Source organism: Brachionichthys hirsutus, chromosome 16 (genome assembly GCF_040956055.1).
Source record: "Brachionichthys hirsutus isolate HB-005 chromosome 16, CSIRO-AGI_Bhir_v1, whole genome shotgun sequence".
NCBI lineage: Eukaryota > Metazoa > Chordata > Actinopteri > Lophiiformes > Brachionichthyidae > Brachionichthys > Brachionichthys hirsutus.
The window spans coordinates 1,728,532-1,744,719 of NC_090912.1; the positions used below are offsets into that span (position 1 = coordinate 1,728,532).

General features: G+C 51.6%; 1 protein-coding gene across 1 annotated transcript; it reads right to left on the bottom strand.

Annotated features, from left to right (window-relative positions):
- Positions 1 to 2: 2 nt before the first annotated feature.
- vat1 (vesicle amine transport 1) lies at positions 3 to 15,092 on the bottom strand (the record flags this gene model as incomplete). Its single annotated transcript, XM_068749736.1, has 5 exons — positions 14,643 to 15,092; positions 10,379 to 10,586; positions 1,908 to 2,078; positions 1,152 to 1,241; positions 3 to 34 (listed from the first exon to the last, which is right to left on the bottom strand). Coding segments are annotated over exons 1-5 (951 nt in total), but the record flags the coding sequence as incomplete, so codon positions are not given.
- Positions 15,093 to 16,188: the final 1,096 nt, after the last annotated feature.

The following is a 16,188-nucleotide window of genomic DNA, read 5'->3' on the forward strand; positions in this document are numbered from 1 at the left end:
TTCTTCTTCTGGCCGGCGAGCATGTTAGCCGCGCCTGGCGGGCGGAGAAGGAGAAAGATAAGGACGGCGGGGTTAAATGTTCCATCCTCGACACGTTTCAAAATAAAATAGCTTCCCGTCACATTATCTTCACCACTCCCACAAAAATATGCAGGAATCTCAGATTGGAGGATTTGTCTCTTCCTTTTTTTTTTTTTTTTTTGGTCACGGTGAATCTTTATGATGCCGCATCTTTTCTTCTTCTTCTCTTTCTATGCCAAACAAATATTGATTTAAACAGAAACCTGATTATTCGTTTTTATTCATGCGCTGCACTTTATATTTGGGCTCCGGCTCTCTTCCTCACCGAAAACCTTGTTAGCGTTTCGGCGCTATAGCTGCCACCACGTTCCCTTCCCATCCCCTCCTCCTGCTCCTGACTCCCTGGGAGGAGGAGGAGGAGGGCGGGGAGGCAGGGAACACAAAGCATGCTGTGAGCGAAGAGAGGGACCCAGCCTGCCACATTCAGATACATTCCATGTCCCGCGTGGATAGGACGCCTATTGTTCCGCCACACATATACTTCTGATGAGCTGGAAGACTAGCAGCCGGCACCGAGGGACCCTGAGGATGGGGCGGGGGGCCGGTGGGTCCTGTAGAGCAATGCTGGAGGCACCATGCAGGGTAGGGTTTTTTTTTGTGCAGCGCGCAAAGGCAAGGCCCTGTTCTCTGTGGATGCCGGCCCCGCCCACCCTCGCATGCACGCCGGTTCCAGATTGGCGTGGCAACAGACACCCAGCACCCCCGGGGGGCCATGGACGTCTACGGAGAGTTCACGCTGCCCACCGAGAAGCAGCTGAAACGCACAGATTCATATTCCGTGCTGATTTATAAAGGCGACCCCCCCCCCCCCCCCCGGCGAGGCAGGAGCTGCTTCAGCAAGCGATAAAAAAGCCTACTTAATAAAGATAATGATGATAAATAGCTAACCGGCTTGAGTCGGAATGAAACCCAGTTCAAGGTTAACCCATCGATCTCTTTCCGCTCGCTTTCGTGCACAAAGCCAGCAAACAAAGGCGGCGGCGAGACGGCGCCTCATTGCAGGGCCTATCCCGATGTCATTGATCTAACAGCTGATCTATATAGTGGGTGCTTTTTTTTTTACTACTTACCATAGGTGATGAGTTTTCCCATAGGCTTCAGCAGATTGTAAGCCTTGTGCGTGTCTGATCCTCCGAGAGGGTCCAGGATTACGTCCAGACCTGGCGCAGGGGAGAGGAGAACCGGACAGTTAGTGATGGCAAGTCGCCCCCCCCCCCCACCCTCCCCGCCCCGCCCCGCCCCGCCCCGCCCCTGCATGCCAGAGTTCACTAGGAGTAGCAAGTGTAGACAAGTTGTGCCATGTTTACACAGAGAGGAGCACATACACATGGCAAAAGCGGCGCCAGATCCTTCTTGTGTTTTCTCATTCTTGTCACTGATAAGAGGAGACGGATAAAACGCCTCTCCGTTTGTCGCCCATTCCGATCGTAGCAGGAGAGCTCATCCGCTCCACCTCCGAGCAGATGGCGACAAACAGGCCAAACCACGAAGGTTCATTAACGTGCGGCCGGGTCGGCTCGGCTTTAATGATGCTCCCTCGGTGCCAGAGGGGGACTCCTCAGATTGGGTTGCACCTCCTCGCTGTGTTAAGCCCCGCTTCTATTGATCGTGGGAGGGGATCGCAGCGGGAGGCCGAACTCGACTGCAGCGCAGACGACTTGATGGAGGGCCAAAGATGGAGGGAAAGGCAGCGCATTGATCCGGGCCCCTAATTAGATACGCGCCGCCGTATCTAATTATGGATTCAGATGAGATAGGCTCCGCCCACCGGTGACCCCCTACATAGGATGAGCTGCTACAGGAAAATGTTTGTCGTTTGGTTTTACCTTTGGGGCTGATCTTGCGAACTTCCTCCACGTAGTCCTTGGTGCGGTAATCGATGGGATGCGTGACTCCGCCCTCGCTGATGGTCTCGTGCTTGCTGGCGGAAGCCGTGCCAAACACGGTCACGTCCTTCACCGTCTTGCACAGCTGAGTGGCGGCAATGCCCACGCCACCTGCGGGGGGGGGGGGTAAATGAATGCGATGCAACTTTCAGATTCCAGCGATTCCGCTCGTTAACGGCAACAGCTTTCCGACGGCATCCCAGAATTCCCATGATTCCTTTTTCTATGGCAGATAAACTTGATTTCCATTCTACATTGTCCCAAACGAGCCAAGTCAATAACAGCATGGACGGCGTGCGGCTCATGGGTATGTAATGTGATTGGCCGACACCCAACACAAACCCGTCTCTGGAGAACGTAGCCATTGTAGCTCGAACGCCGCGTCTAATTTTCTGGTTCCCTCATTCAAAAACAACCCGTTTAAAATTCCGCAGGGGAGGAAATGTGTCCGAGGAATCTGCTCCTCCAAACTGAGCCCGCTCCTCTGCCCCGAGCTAACTTTTAAAAAGGCACGGCGCCGGCAGAGCGTGTGTGTGAGCTCCGGCGGACGCCTCGGATATCTCTGTTTGCGCTCGCCGCATTTTGAAAGTGTGTACATAGTTGTGGCCGAGTGCCTCGGCCCAATGTTTGCTCGGGCAGCCCAAGCCAGGAGGAACATGGTTACCGATAAGCGGCGGCTTGTGTGAAATGGAGGGCTGGCACTGAAAGGCATCCCGTAAAGGTCACCCGAGCCAAACCGGTTTCATCTGCCGCCGGAGCGGCACGAGAAAAACAATGACCTGCATCCAGTTTTAGTCACGCAGCAGCGACGCTACGAGCCCGATTTGCTGCACTTACAAGCCAACGGCAAACATTTCACATAGAAAGGCAATCTCAGCGGCAGGAAGGAGGCCGCGCGCACGCTGGATTAGACGCGCAAACAGGAAGGCGTCTCTTTAGCCTCGCGCATTTCCGATGAAAGCGCCTTCCTTTATCTGCACGAACTCACAAGGGTCGCGGGGGGGGAACGGCCCGGTTTCCAATGCATTTTGGGAAAATCCGTCCGATTTTAAAACGTCTGTTTTTAAAACGCGACGGTACACCTAATCCCTCGGATTATCTGACAGATATAGATGGATCTCCTTGGACTTGGCTGTGACTCCCTTTACATTTAATCATCTATAGCCACGCGCCGTTTTGTTTCATCATTGGTTCCGAGGTCATAATCCGCTCTCCAGTGATGTCACCACAGTGGCGTTACTTCACATGCGTCTGCCTCATGCCAGATTAAGTAATCTGTTTCCAGCATCTGGGGTCGATTCCATCATGAGCAGAAGTAGAAGAGTTTTATTCAGCTACACATCAGTGGCAGTGATACGTCTCTACCTACCTACCCTCCAAATACAGGTTTTAATCTGGATTATGATCCAGATCGTTCGACATAGAGCATGTAAAGTGATCGCCGTTGTGCCTGAGCTATAACGGCGCCGCCGCTCCGTGTCCTCAGCGAGAAACCAAGTTTGCGTTGCCAGGGAAACCTCTGCCAAATTGCCAGCAATGACTGAGCAAAGGGAGCCATTTTGTTTCCTTCAGGGCCGTATTACGAATAATGTAATCTATATAATCAGATGAAGTCTGCCTGATTAAAGGTTTATTATCAGTCGAGTAAAGGAAAGGAGAGGTGGAGGAAGCAAGTACCTGAACCCTCTGAGAACAAACTGAACATCACAAGACCGTCAAGCCGTGCCAAGAACACCCCCCCCCCCCACCCCACCCCCATCCATCCCCCTCCACCTCACTTCACTTCACACACATCCCAAAATTCAAAAACAAATCCCAAAGAAGAGAGGAGCCGTCCAGTAACCTTCCCAAATATGCACAATATTAACCCCTTATCCCCGCCGAGTCCTCGCTGTCCTGATCCTCCACCGGACCCGCCGGACCCACCGGACCCACCGGACCCGGATCTCTCTCTGTTCATCGGGGCCCGACTGTGATTCGAGACCATCCACAAACACTTAGCGGCGGCTCAGAGGAACTGAAAGCAGGTTGAGCAAATTCTTGCCGCTAATTGCATTTGCTGGAGATTAAATCGAACTGTTTACTCTGGGAGATTAGGAAATGTCAAGAAGCGTCCCCCTATCCTTTCTGCTCGTCTCCCTCGCTCCCTCCCGCCGGAGGACAGTGGGAGTTTTGTCCTCCCTTCTTCGATCCGTACATATTCGGCTACAATTCTGCCACAATTTGCGCTTGGCTTCCACAACGTGACCGTCGGGAGCCACGAGGAACTGAAACCGAGACGGTGGAATCCAAACTGACACTGAGGCCTCTGTTGTTGCTCCACGCCCAGACCCCAACGCAGGCGGCGGCGGCGGCGGCGGCACCAGGCGCCTCTCCTTGGATATCTAAAGCACAAAACTGATGGGATCACGTCTGCCTCATCCCGATTGACTCGCCTCTGCAGCTCACGCTTCCCGTCTGAGCGAGTCTGATCTCACATCGCAGCGTTCCTCAACGCCAGACCGGCTATAATCTCAGGTGTTCCTCAGGGAGGGAGGGAACGGTGGCCATATCTGTCAAAGCCAGAGAGAGGCGAGCTGTCCCTCGTCTCAGAGTTCCGTGCAGCTTTCTGCAGTCATTTCCTCCCGTCTTTCTCAGCCTATCATTAGCCTGCGGTTTTAGTGGCCGACAAAAAAAATGAAAGACTAACTCGACTCGAGAATCTCTTCTTACCAAAAACCCGCCACGGCGGCTTTACAGCGTCAACAAGCCGGACCCGAGTAAATGAACGCTTCCCTGAGTTCAGAAACGAATCTCGTAACGGTGACAGGAGCCGTGGTCGACCGTTTACGCTGCATTATGCAACCATGGTGCTTTACTGTTATGACTGTGAGTGTGTATGTGTGTGTGTGTGTGTGTGTGTTCTGTTTCTCGCTCACCAAGGTGAGTCCTGTGGTTTCCTAATTATTCTCACGCTGCTGATAAACTCTGTTTCCGACCATATTAGGAAGGACAAATGTGTTTTTGTCAGTTTGGACGTTTTGGATTTCTACATGAAATGTAAAAAACGAATTCTCGAAGGTTTGTTGTTTTTTAAGTCAAGCCGCGCTGGTTTCAAAGGCGTTTGTGGTTCCTTTGAGTCTAGATGTTTTTCACTTGGCGAGTTCAATTTTGTGCCGCCGGAAGATTCTTCTCCCCCCCCCCCCCCTCCCAAAAAAAGAAGGGAGGGGAATAGAGGAATGGGTCCCGCCTGTCTGTCACATTTTCTTTCTAGAGCGTGACACATTTCAACAAAATGCCGAATCGATGCCTTTAGCTATTTAGGTATTTTTCTTTTTTACCGTTTCCATGGTTACAGGGTTGGACTCCAGCTCATTCTAAAGGGTTTGTCTCATTTCCAGATCTCAAAAACTATTCAATGTTAAGTCACAAATCTCTCTACAACAATCCCAACAACAAGACTTTTTCTTATTTTACATCTCAGCTGTGCACGCTCATCCCTTTATATGCTGCAAACACACACACACACACACACTAGCATGTGTCCTGACGCAGGCTTCACGTACACCTGTAACTGCATCATGTGGTTAGGCAGGGGGGTAGATGGGGGTCATTTGCCAACGGCTGCAGCGATGCAAGCGATGTGATTGGTGGGTTAGGTTGGAGGTTGCCCCCCCCCCTCTCCTATCAGTGCAGCTGATCTGCCGCTGGCAATGCCAGGCCTGGGGAACACAGAGACGGGTTCAACCACGCAGCCCAGGCCCCCGCTTCGTGGTCACACCGAATTAGCATTCTCTGATCTAGGGTAAGACCTCCAGAGCCGACAGACGGAGGAGGGGGGGCAGAGAAAAAGTCATTTTCATCTTGGCTCCCGGGAACATGGGTCAATCAAAACGAGAGCTGAACCCACAGGGGTCTATAACAAAAAATAAATGATTCATAAAGATATTCTCTCCTGGCTGCCTCCCCAAAAACACTAAAAGCCGTCGTCCACGAGAGAAAAATGAAAATAATTCTTCTTTTTTTACTTTATTAAATTAATAACATTACCAATTTGACCCTTATTTCCTCTCATCATTCCAGCTGATGAGGGAGGTGATGTCAGAGTCCCGCCCTCCTCTGTCTCCGATTGGCTCACCGTGACAATTACCTTAACCAATCATTATCCAGTGTGTCATTTTCATACATTTTTAACTTGTGATTTATTGTGATTGTTTTTGTTTTACTTTTATTTCTAATTGATTGATATCACTAATGTTAAAAACCAAATCAATAATCCATGAACACCTAAAGAGTCCAATTCAGTACTTTGCTCGTTTAGAGTTTTTTGTTCAGAAGGTGAAGTACATAAAGTACATGAAGTGTGTGTTTTTACGACACACCTTTGTGTAACTGCACTTAAAATCAATAAAAGAGAATTTAATAAGGAATGACAGCAAAGCCCTGGGAGGAGTCTATATTTCTGTCCTTCCTTGTAATCATCCAGCATTCCCAAACACAGCTTTCCTGCTTTTCATTCCTGTCCAGAATAAAACGCACGCTGGGGGCCGGCACGCCTGAGGGCCCGCCTGCAGGTCTGACAGCAGATTTGCAGCAGGATGAAGCGCTCGTTCACCGAACCCAAGAGATCCACTCATCTGTTCCACGTCTTTTCGGCTGCGTCGCTCTCCTAACCGCACGACACGCTGCCAGGCGTGCTTTTGCAATGTCACCAGCAGCTACAGCGCTAGCGACGCTTAAAACGGGGTCATGTGACACCTTTTCTGCAGCTTCGCCTCTGGCACAAACACGAGCCGCAGGATGCTCCCTCGTTTTGAAGCGGAACCTTTAAGAATGAGGGAAAACCTAAGGGGAAGCGTTCAGACAGGAATAAGCAGGACTTCCAGAACTTCCAGCTCACCTCTCCGGATTACCGTTTGCAAGGACTTAACTCGGCTGCTTTCTGCTGTCAGGCTTCACTCTCGGGGTTTTATGGGTCCCACATGCAGCTGGAAGCTTCTCGAGCGAGGTGCAAAGAACCCACAAGACCCACGGCGAGAAGCGGATGAAGATAGCGTGGAGGTCGGGCGGGAAACGCGAAAGCTCTAATGACAGCCATGTTTGACTGCGATGGCTGCGCGAAGTCTTACACTCACGCCTCATGGCTGTGTGAGGAGATGCGAGTGGTTGCAAGATGAATTGATGAGGCCGATTATGGATTCCACCGCTGCAAACACAATGAACGACGCTCAACTTTGGCTCGCGAGAATTCATAAATGAATCATAGGTGGACGTCATTGTGCGCAGCGGAGCCCGATATGCATGCAGGAATGTGCGAGGGTGTGGGGGCCCGGCGACCGGACAGAGTTCCTACACACGAGGAGCGGTTCGGGGGAAGGTCAAAGGAAAGGCCGTCGACCTCGCCAAGAGGAAGACCTGCAAAATGCAGCCAAATGTCGCCGAGCTTCCGCTCTGGGAAGGGCAGAAAGAAAAATGTCCGCGCATTCCCCGATGACGAGGTATCCAGGTCGCGATGAGGGAGCGGAGGTTACGGAAGGCCGCAAGGGGGGAAGGAGGAGAATGGAGGATGCAGATGTGCGGTACGGCGGAGGGGGAGGAAATACAACACACTATTGTTTGAGGAGAGAGGACAGGAGTGAACTCACGAGAGAGGCAGCTGAGGCGGATCCAGCCAGAGTTTACCTCCTCGCTTAAACACGGAGCGGAGAGGCGTCGGCGGAACGCGCAAACGCAAAGAGGAAGAGGACGGGTACCGGTGAGCCCTCTTACGTTTTGGGTTTCGGGTTCAAAGTTGGGAGCCAACATGGCGGCAATCACGGAGCCAGCATTTTAAATCCAAGTAACAAAGGTAAAAATGAACAGTCTGCTGTCAGTCTGCATCAAAAGCCAAGCGTAAAAGGGAAACAGCAACTTCCTGGGTTCTCTGACGGTTGCCTGGCAACTGCTGCTGGCATGAGTCAGGGCTGGCTGCGTCCAGAATTATTTACTTTATTCTCTTTCTCCCCTTTTTTTGGTCTAATCTTCTGATGCAAAACCTGTTGCACGTTTCTCCCCGTTTACTCTTCCTCATGCTTCTCCCTTTTTTCTATCCTTGTGATTTTTAAGGAATTTCTTCTAACCCTCCCCCACCCCCCTCTGCCGGGAGAGGTTGAAGGAACATGCCTGTAAGTAGAAAGAGAGATTTTAGAGATCGGGTCATTGAAAGTAAAAGGGGGGGCGTTTTGTTTAATTGAATGGAACCAGCGGATTACTCGCTTATCATGGGAATAAGTAGATCAAACGTGACTCGTGAAGCCCTCAAGCCTTTAGCGACTAAAGGAAGTCGCTTTAATCAAGATATTTATTGTCTGTGCAGCAATAAGAAGCTGCAATGAAAATGGCGCTGGTGTCATTCCAAAGAACTCCTCTGCACGGTTCATCTCACGCCAGAGATTTCATCTCGGCATTAACTGATTCTGCTGCGTTGTTTCCTGTTGAGCTCTGTGATGTCATAAAGGCAACCGTCCAATGAGAGTCAGGCAAGGCGGAATGAATCCGCTGAACCGTCCCTGCCGTTTTGTAACAGAGAAGCGGCGCGCGCTCCGCACTTTGATGAGCGCGACTTGGAATTGATTTTCAGTCTGAATAATCAATTCTTGGAAAACATGTCATGTGAAAGGGGGAATTCCCGGTATGGTTGACAGCAAAGGAATTCCACATTTTCACCATCAAATCAATGCCTTCTTGGTGGAAGCAATTAGCTGAAAGCGATCAGAGTCCATTACTGAGGGCAGATAACACTTAGATTGTTCTAAAATACAGAACGCAGGAAGGCGAAGGAAAATAACTGATTCAGTGTAGAATATCTATGAATCTATTGGATTTTATTTTGGTGAATAGTGGATTTTATTTTGGTGACAATCGCAGTTGGGAAAGTGTTTTCCTGACATTCCTGGGCAGGATTGGGATAAAGTTTCACTCAAACTCAGTTCAAGATTTTTCCTGCAATAATCGGGAAAGTGTAGAGAAGCTCAGTCGAGATTTTAAAGGGTCGGGTTTTCCTTTAAGCTTCAGAAGAACACAGTCTCTCTCTCTGATTGGACGATTCCGATTAGCCGTTCAGAGCTCGGCAGAGCGTCGGTATCGACCGAAGAAGACGATAATGTGCACCCCAGGCGTTCGGGGTTTCCTCTGCAGCAGTTGTCCATTCAGCGCTGGGGACAGCGTTTAAAGACAACCTTGTGTGCATGTCAGCAACACCAAGGGACGCATCCACCTGGGCTGGCGGTCAAACTTTGTCTCCCAGGCTCAAGTTTCATTATGTGTTCGCTTCCCTTTAGTCGCCTGCGCTCTCCTGAAAGCAGAGGGATTCTACTCCGGCTCCTTTGGCACAGAAACGAACAAGGAAGGGGGGGGGTCGAGTGAGCTTCGAACCGCCGGATAGCGAGAGGGAGGCGTGGAGGGAGACATTTCTCTTGGCTAACCCACTCCCAAGTCCCTCCAGCTGGTCCGACGGTGTAAACAGAGTGAAATCAAACGCTCCCGGGCCAGGTTCATCGCGCCCCGGAGCAGGTGTCTTTTCTCCCACTCGCTCTCTCCGAGGTCCGACCCAACGCTCCAGGTGGCAGGTGCTCCGGCGTTAGCAGGTGGAGCGGCTCCGACGGCCATAATCCTCACGGAGAAGAAACGCGTAAACAGGACGCAGAGAGAGAGACGGAAGACGCACGCGGCTGGAAACATTCAAGGGCGTTCCCTCAAACTCTGGCATCTCGCACAAAGTCCCTGTAGAAAACATCTGCATCAGTCCAAGAACGCCGGCGGCGTAGAGACGAAGCCGTTCGGATGGTTCGACTTCAGGAGAGGTTCTCGGGATGACTCGCGGGGGGGCTTTTAGTCGGTGGTAGATTGTTATGGACGAGACCGCAAACGTTTAGGTTCGTCGATGAATTATTAATCCAACGATACGGAATTCGTCCATCAGTCAAACGAATGACCTTTAAGAGAGAAGGACGCGTCCATTCTCAATCGATCGCTGGCGTGCAACAGAAGGGTGAATAATCGATTGTGATTTGCTGCCGAGCGTCCATTAGCAGCGTTCAGCAGGAGTTCAGGTGAAACTGACACCTTGACACGAGACATGGAAAGAACGCTCAGTGTCGTTCTTCATCCGGCTAGTAAGCTGTTAAATCTGAAGTTATTGACCTTAAATCAAGCATAAAATGATCATTCTCGACTCGAGGCTGAGGCAAAGGGTTCTAAGAGAAATGGTTCGCGTCCTCAAGTCGTCTCTGAAGTTTGTTCTATTTCGTAGGAACCTTTTCGAGATGGCGCAGATTGTTAGCAATCCTCAGGTTTTTACAAAAAAAGAGTCGTGTGATGAACGCACTTTCGACTTTTGCACGCTTAATTTGCACTTTGTAAACCTTCTCTCGACGTCGCATTTGCGTTCTTACCTGCAGCGGCGTGAATGAGGACGCTCTGGTTGGGCCGCAGGTTGCCGAAGTCAAACAGCATCATGAAGGCGGTGATGTAGTTCACGGGGATGGCGGCCGCCTGCTCGAAGCTCATTCCTTCTGGGATGAGGAAGGTGTGGCTCGCCGGCGCCACCGCCACCTCCTGCCACAGGCCGAAGCGGTTCAGCACCATCACCTTATCGCCGACCTGCAAGAGGAAGCAGCGGCATTTTGTCTTCGTCTCCGGGCTCGTTGCTGCCATCTCCTCGGACGTTGTCCACGTTTTAAAAGCCATTTTATAAAAGTACCCGTAAGCCAGATTTTAACTGATTTATTAACTTGTTTGGCTTTAGCAGGATCCACTGATGGTTTAATGCTTCAGTGGAGATTTACCGCTGGAGCCTGCGGTCTGAAGCAGGCCGCCGTCTCCAGCTGCAAGGGTTTCTTTGACATCATGGGAAGATACGCGTCTCAAAACAATGGCCGACGTGCTAGCATGCGGCCACGTCGGTCGCCGAGTGCCGAGGAGACGCAAGCAAACAAGTGGAGTGAAAAACCGCAGCAGAAACTGATAAGAAAATGTACCGACTTCTCTGAGGGAAAGAATCAAGAAGAATCTAAGACAATAATAGTAATGTTGGAATTGTGTGTTTGTACAATGGAGTCCTATTTCAGTATTATTTAGCTTCCTGACAAATACGGCGATGACGCCACCAGCATCTTTCCAGCGGCGGCCGGACACCATTTTTTTTATCATTTTCTGTTCCTGAACTTTCCTCATCGGAGCAGGATCCTCCAAATCACAGTCGTCCCTTTTCAGAAGGACAAATCTCTTTTTAAACACACCCCCGGCGTCAGAGCCGGCCAATCAGAGAAGTGCACTTGAGGGAAACAGGACACAGAGATGACAGCAGCATTATAACCTTCTTCCTGTTTTTTTCCTCCGCCTTATCCTCCCCTCTTGACTTGGTACCCCCCCTCCCCCCCTTGCATTATATCGCCCTTTCTCTTCCCTTCTTTCTCTCTCACTTCCTTTTCCTCGAACAACTTTAGAACATCTTCCTTCCCTTTCTCCAGTCCCTCGTTTTCATCCCGTCTACCCGCTGCTTTGACGTTCTTCATCGTTCTGCCAACCATCTATCTTTCTTTTCTCCTTCAGGGAGTGTCCCTTCTTCCCCGCCGGCGAGACGGGACAATGGGGGCCCATCTTCTCCCCCCCCGGGCCTCGCATCACTCGTCGAACTCGCTGCCAGATTCTTCCCCATGGCTGAGCATAAGACGATGGCTCTCCTCCTGGGAACAAGCCCTCTCCCCCTGGACCTCTCTAATGGTCTGGGGGGGGGGGGGGGGAGTCATGCGCCTCGCCGTCCAACCTCTCCAATTACAGAGATTTCTCTCCATCTTTCGACCCTTTCGCTCTTCTTTCCCTGGCTTTGTTGTCGGTGCTGACTCACCGTCTCCCTGGTGCGCCTTTTCAAACTCATCGGGTTTAATTGGGGGTATGGAGTGGCACAAATCAATAAATGGGGGGGGGGGGGGGAGTTCAGGCTTTTAAAGCAACCATGACTCACCCATCGGCTTCGAATGCATCAGCTGATATTCCTCTGTGCCCACACTGCCCATGTCAGCTACCCTCAGCCATGCAGAATGCTGGGAGGGAGCGTTCAAGGCCACTCGAGCCGGCCTTGTGACAAGTTCTGTTGCAACATCTTCGCACGTCGACACAAAAAAAACAACGCACGCACTTCCTTTTCTAGCATTCGCGCATCTATTGTGGTCGAGGGGGGGGGGGGGTGGCGGCGGGCAATGGCGCGTCCAGTTGGCTGCGTTGTGAGTCAGACGCTGATTCAATTTCAGGGAATGCGGGGCCTCCGAAGTCAGCTGCTGATTGCAGCAAAGAATGATCAAAAGGAGGAACAAACACTTCTGAGTCAAAAGATGACAGTTAATTATAAACAGGCGCACGGCTTGCGTTAACGTAATTAAAAGTGTCTCGGGTGTTTATTCCGCTTCAACAGGATGATGCAAGCATGAAGGCCACGCCCTGCTCACATGCAGCACAAGCTCTGGCTGGGGTGTCTGAGTTTTCGCACTTGACTTCACCTCTGATTATGCAGATCGAGTCTTTTTTTTTCTGCAGCAGGTTAACATTAGAAAACGCGAAGCATCTCTGCGCCTCCCATCTCAAGACGTTTCCAGAGTTGATCGGGGAACTCCAGCAGAGGCCTGATTTAACCCAGCAAAAGTGAAATCAGTGACGCAACGATGGCAGAAAAAGGCACGTTAAATGAAGACGAGCACGACGGAGAGGAAGGTGTAGCTGTCCCGAAAGGAGACAAAAGGAGGGAGGATGATGCCAATATATTATTCAAAAAGAAGGGGAGAGATAGGAGGGGGGGGGGGGGGGGGCATACCAGAATGACAATGTGGGCCAAAGGGAAGTAATTGAGAACATATGTCAGATCGCAAAAACGCTCAGAGGGAGAGAAGGAAAACGGAAAAACGAAGAATAAAAGGAGGCGCGGGACGTGAAAGTGCTGATGTTCGGCGTCAGGGGAGCTCGAGTCACGATACTTCCCCTCCTCACTCGGCTTACTCACTCTTGCTTTCCCCCTGGACTCCCTCTGAGGTAATTTGGGGTGGAGGCACCGTAGTGAACTCCAATGTCCCACTTAAAGGAGGCTTGTTATTGCAACACAAAGTGGGACATGAAGTGGATCATAAATGCATGTGAAAACAGAAGAGCCATGCCAGATACACAACCAGAAAGTAGGTGGAGACGCAGAGGACCGGCGGCGCCGCCGCTTTGAGCGCTGCAGAGGTCTGAACATTAGCGCATGAGGCAGGGAGGGAATCTCAATGCTAGGTGTATTTATTGTGCAAAAGATCTCCATCCATTAGGAAGATTGGCTCTTAATTCTGTAATCTAAGGGGGCGGGGCCTTGCTGACACACCGTCTGCACGTGCGCGTGCGTGCATCTGACCTTTTAATTCAATCTACATCACTGACCACACGAGGGTCTTAACCTTCTGTGACCTATTAGCAATCACGCACCGGTTAGCCTGCGTTGACCCCCCCCCCATCCAATCCACGCGTGCCACGCCCAGCCAGAAGCGCATCTGATTCTGGGGTGTCGTCACCAGGTATGGGGGGGCGTTTATAACAAATATTATGACTTTTGCCCGGTCGAGGCGCCGCCCTGCATGGATTTGTAGTTAAATTACGCAGGAAAAGGCGTGGACGTGGAGCCATGCAGGCAGCAGGAGAGACGTGGAGGCCGCGCGTCTTTCAATCAAGACGCCATCCTCTCATTACAGTCAATAAACACAAAAGGAAAGAGAACGCGAGCTGGCTCTCACCCCCCCTCCCGGAGGAGGCGCACCTCGCCCTTGAATCTCGAAAGCCTCCCGGTAACAAAAGGCGTCAATGTCTCCGGACACCGGAGCCAAGTCGACCACGTTTAAAACAGCAGCATCCGGTCACCTATTACAAAATAAAACGTTTAATTTAACAACTGGAAGCAAATAAAGCGAATTCATATTTAATTTAGGTTTTTTCCTTCTTACGCAGGATGAGATCCAACTAGGCCTTGATTTTACGCACACGGCCACATTTTACGCGCCATGATAATCACGTCTCAAATCAATTGACAATTTGGATCCCCATCAAGACACGACGGCTGTTCCAGCTTTTACTTTGAAGCCACGAGGAGCCTGATTTCCGCTCTCGCCCCGAAGAGCTCTGACTTGACGCATCGTTCCACGCCTTGGCACAGACCAGAGAGCAGCACGGCGTGGGTGCGAGCAAGGGCGGAGGGCATCGCACGGATTTTCATGTGTATTTGGATGTTAGATACCCCCCCACACCCCCCAATTCACGAGCTCGTGGCGCGCAAGCATCTGCGTAATTTTGCGCTCAATCGAAGCGCGCACGGGCAGATTTGGAAAGCGGGGCGACGCCTGCGTCTGGCTTCATTGTGTTCGACTCTTGTTTTGTACACACTTTTCCCCACAGAGTGAAATACAATGAGAATACAATCAACGAGCATTTACGTGGCGACTCCTTCCCCACGCGTGGGAGGACGGATGGACGCCCATAAACAGCTCAGTCATAAACCACAAGCAAATATCTACCATTGGACCAAATAGTCTGTGAACATTGTTGATTTAAAAACGCTGTCATCGCGCGCGAGCGATGCGCGACACACCCATATCCAGATGTTCAGCACCAAGACAGCAAAACGCGCGCGTTAAAACGACTTACCTTTCTGTCTGTCACTTCTTCCCCCACCGCCTCCACCACCCCGGAGCACTCCATCCCCGGGGTGACCGGCGGGGACGGCAGCCGGTCGTACAGCCCCTGTCGAGCCATCAGGTCCGCGAAGTTCAGCCCGCAAGCCTTGACGCGCACCAGCAGCTCCCCGGCCTTGAGCGCCGGCTTGCCCTTCTTCACCTGCAGCTTCACTTTATCGTAGCCCCCGTAGCCGGTGAGCACCAGGGCGCGGTAGGTGAACGTCTCCTCCTCGGGGACCTTCTCGGTGGTCGCCGCGGGGCTCGCCGCTGCGTCGGCGGCGGCGGCGGCGGCTGGAGCGGGCGCGGGCGCGGGCTCGGACTCCGTCTTGGGCGGGTCGTTTTTCGGCTCCTCCGAGGGTTTGGTCTCCTGCTTCTGGTCCACGGCGTTTTGCTGCTGGGCAGGTGCGTCTTCTCCAGACATTGTGCAGTGATGGGTCTAGAAAATGACTTAAGATGACTATTTATTCTTCTTCTCTTTTTTTTGGCACTTCTTGCGCGCTTTGCGGTTTGGCTTAAAAAGCAAAATGCAAAGAGTCAGAGCTTGTTTTTCAGCAGGCTGGGATGGAGACGCGAACCCCGACAGAGTGGGCTGATCAGTGACCAGTGGCTGTCAACGCTGCGCTCTGACAGAGAGCGTGAGTGGGACGAGACAAAGGCAGGCTGGAAAACACGGAGGCTCGATAAGAACCCGGGATTGGCTCGCGTAATTGGACGGACCGGCCGTTAATAAAGAGCTACGGGATTCAGCGGTGAATTGCAGAAATGTCCATCATGGCTGACAGACAAAGCACAATCTGTGGATTGTTTAAGTTTCGTTTTTTTGCGCTCATGAAACGGTTCTGGGTTCAAATCCCATGCAGGTCTGTCTGCTTTGTTAGCAGTCTTTGTGCCCCCAACCCACACCCCACCCCCATCTGTGTCTTCTAGCTCCCCCAACCCCCCCCCCCCCCCCCCCCCCCCAAAAAAGAGAGAGAGGAAGAAATCACACTTCAATAAGAAAGTGAACGCTTGTTTGTCTTTCAGTGTGGTTGTCCTGTGACGACCTGGCGACCCGTCCTATAGCCCAATCCAACCCCCACCACCCTCCAAGGAAAGGCATCTTATAGAAAATGGATGGACTCTGTCCCGACTGCATGCCTCATGGCTGCTGCCCCGTGAGGTTTGGACACAGGAGTCGGAGGAAATGTCTGTTTATGCCGTCTATTCTCCGGCAGGCTTTGCAGGAACGTTGTGCCTGCATGCGTGCGCCTCATTGTTGTGACTTCCCTGCACAGACAGCTCAGAAAAATATGAGTTCGTGTTGAGGTCATGCCAGTTTTTGATTGGGTGACCCCCGGAGCCGGACCCCGTCCATGAAAACGTCCTGATGGCTGAGGGACGGGGTCACTCTGAGAATAAATCCTGTAGAGAGGGTCCAACAGTCATCACAGTTCAACCTCTTGTTGCACAGTGGAAGTGGGTGTTCACATTTTATATCTCTCCAGCATCCATGAGACGAGACCAAGAGGACCGGGGAG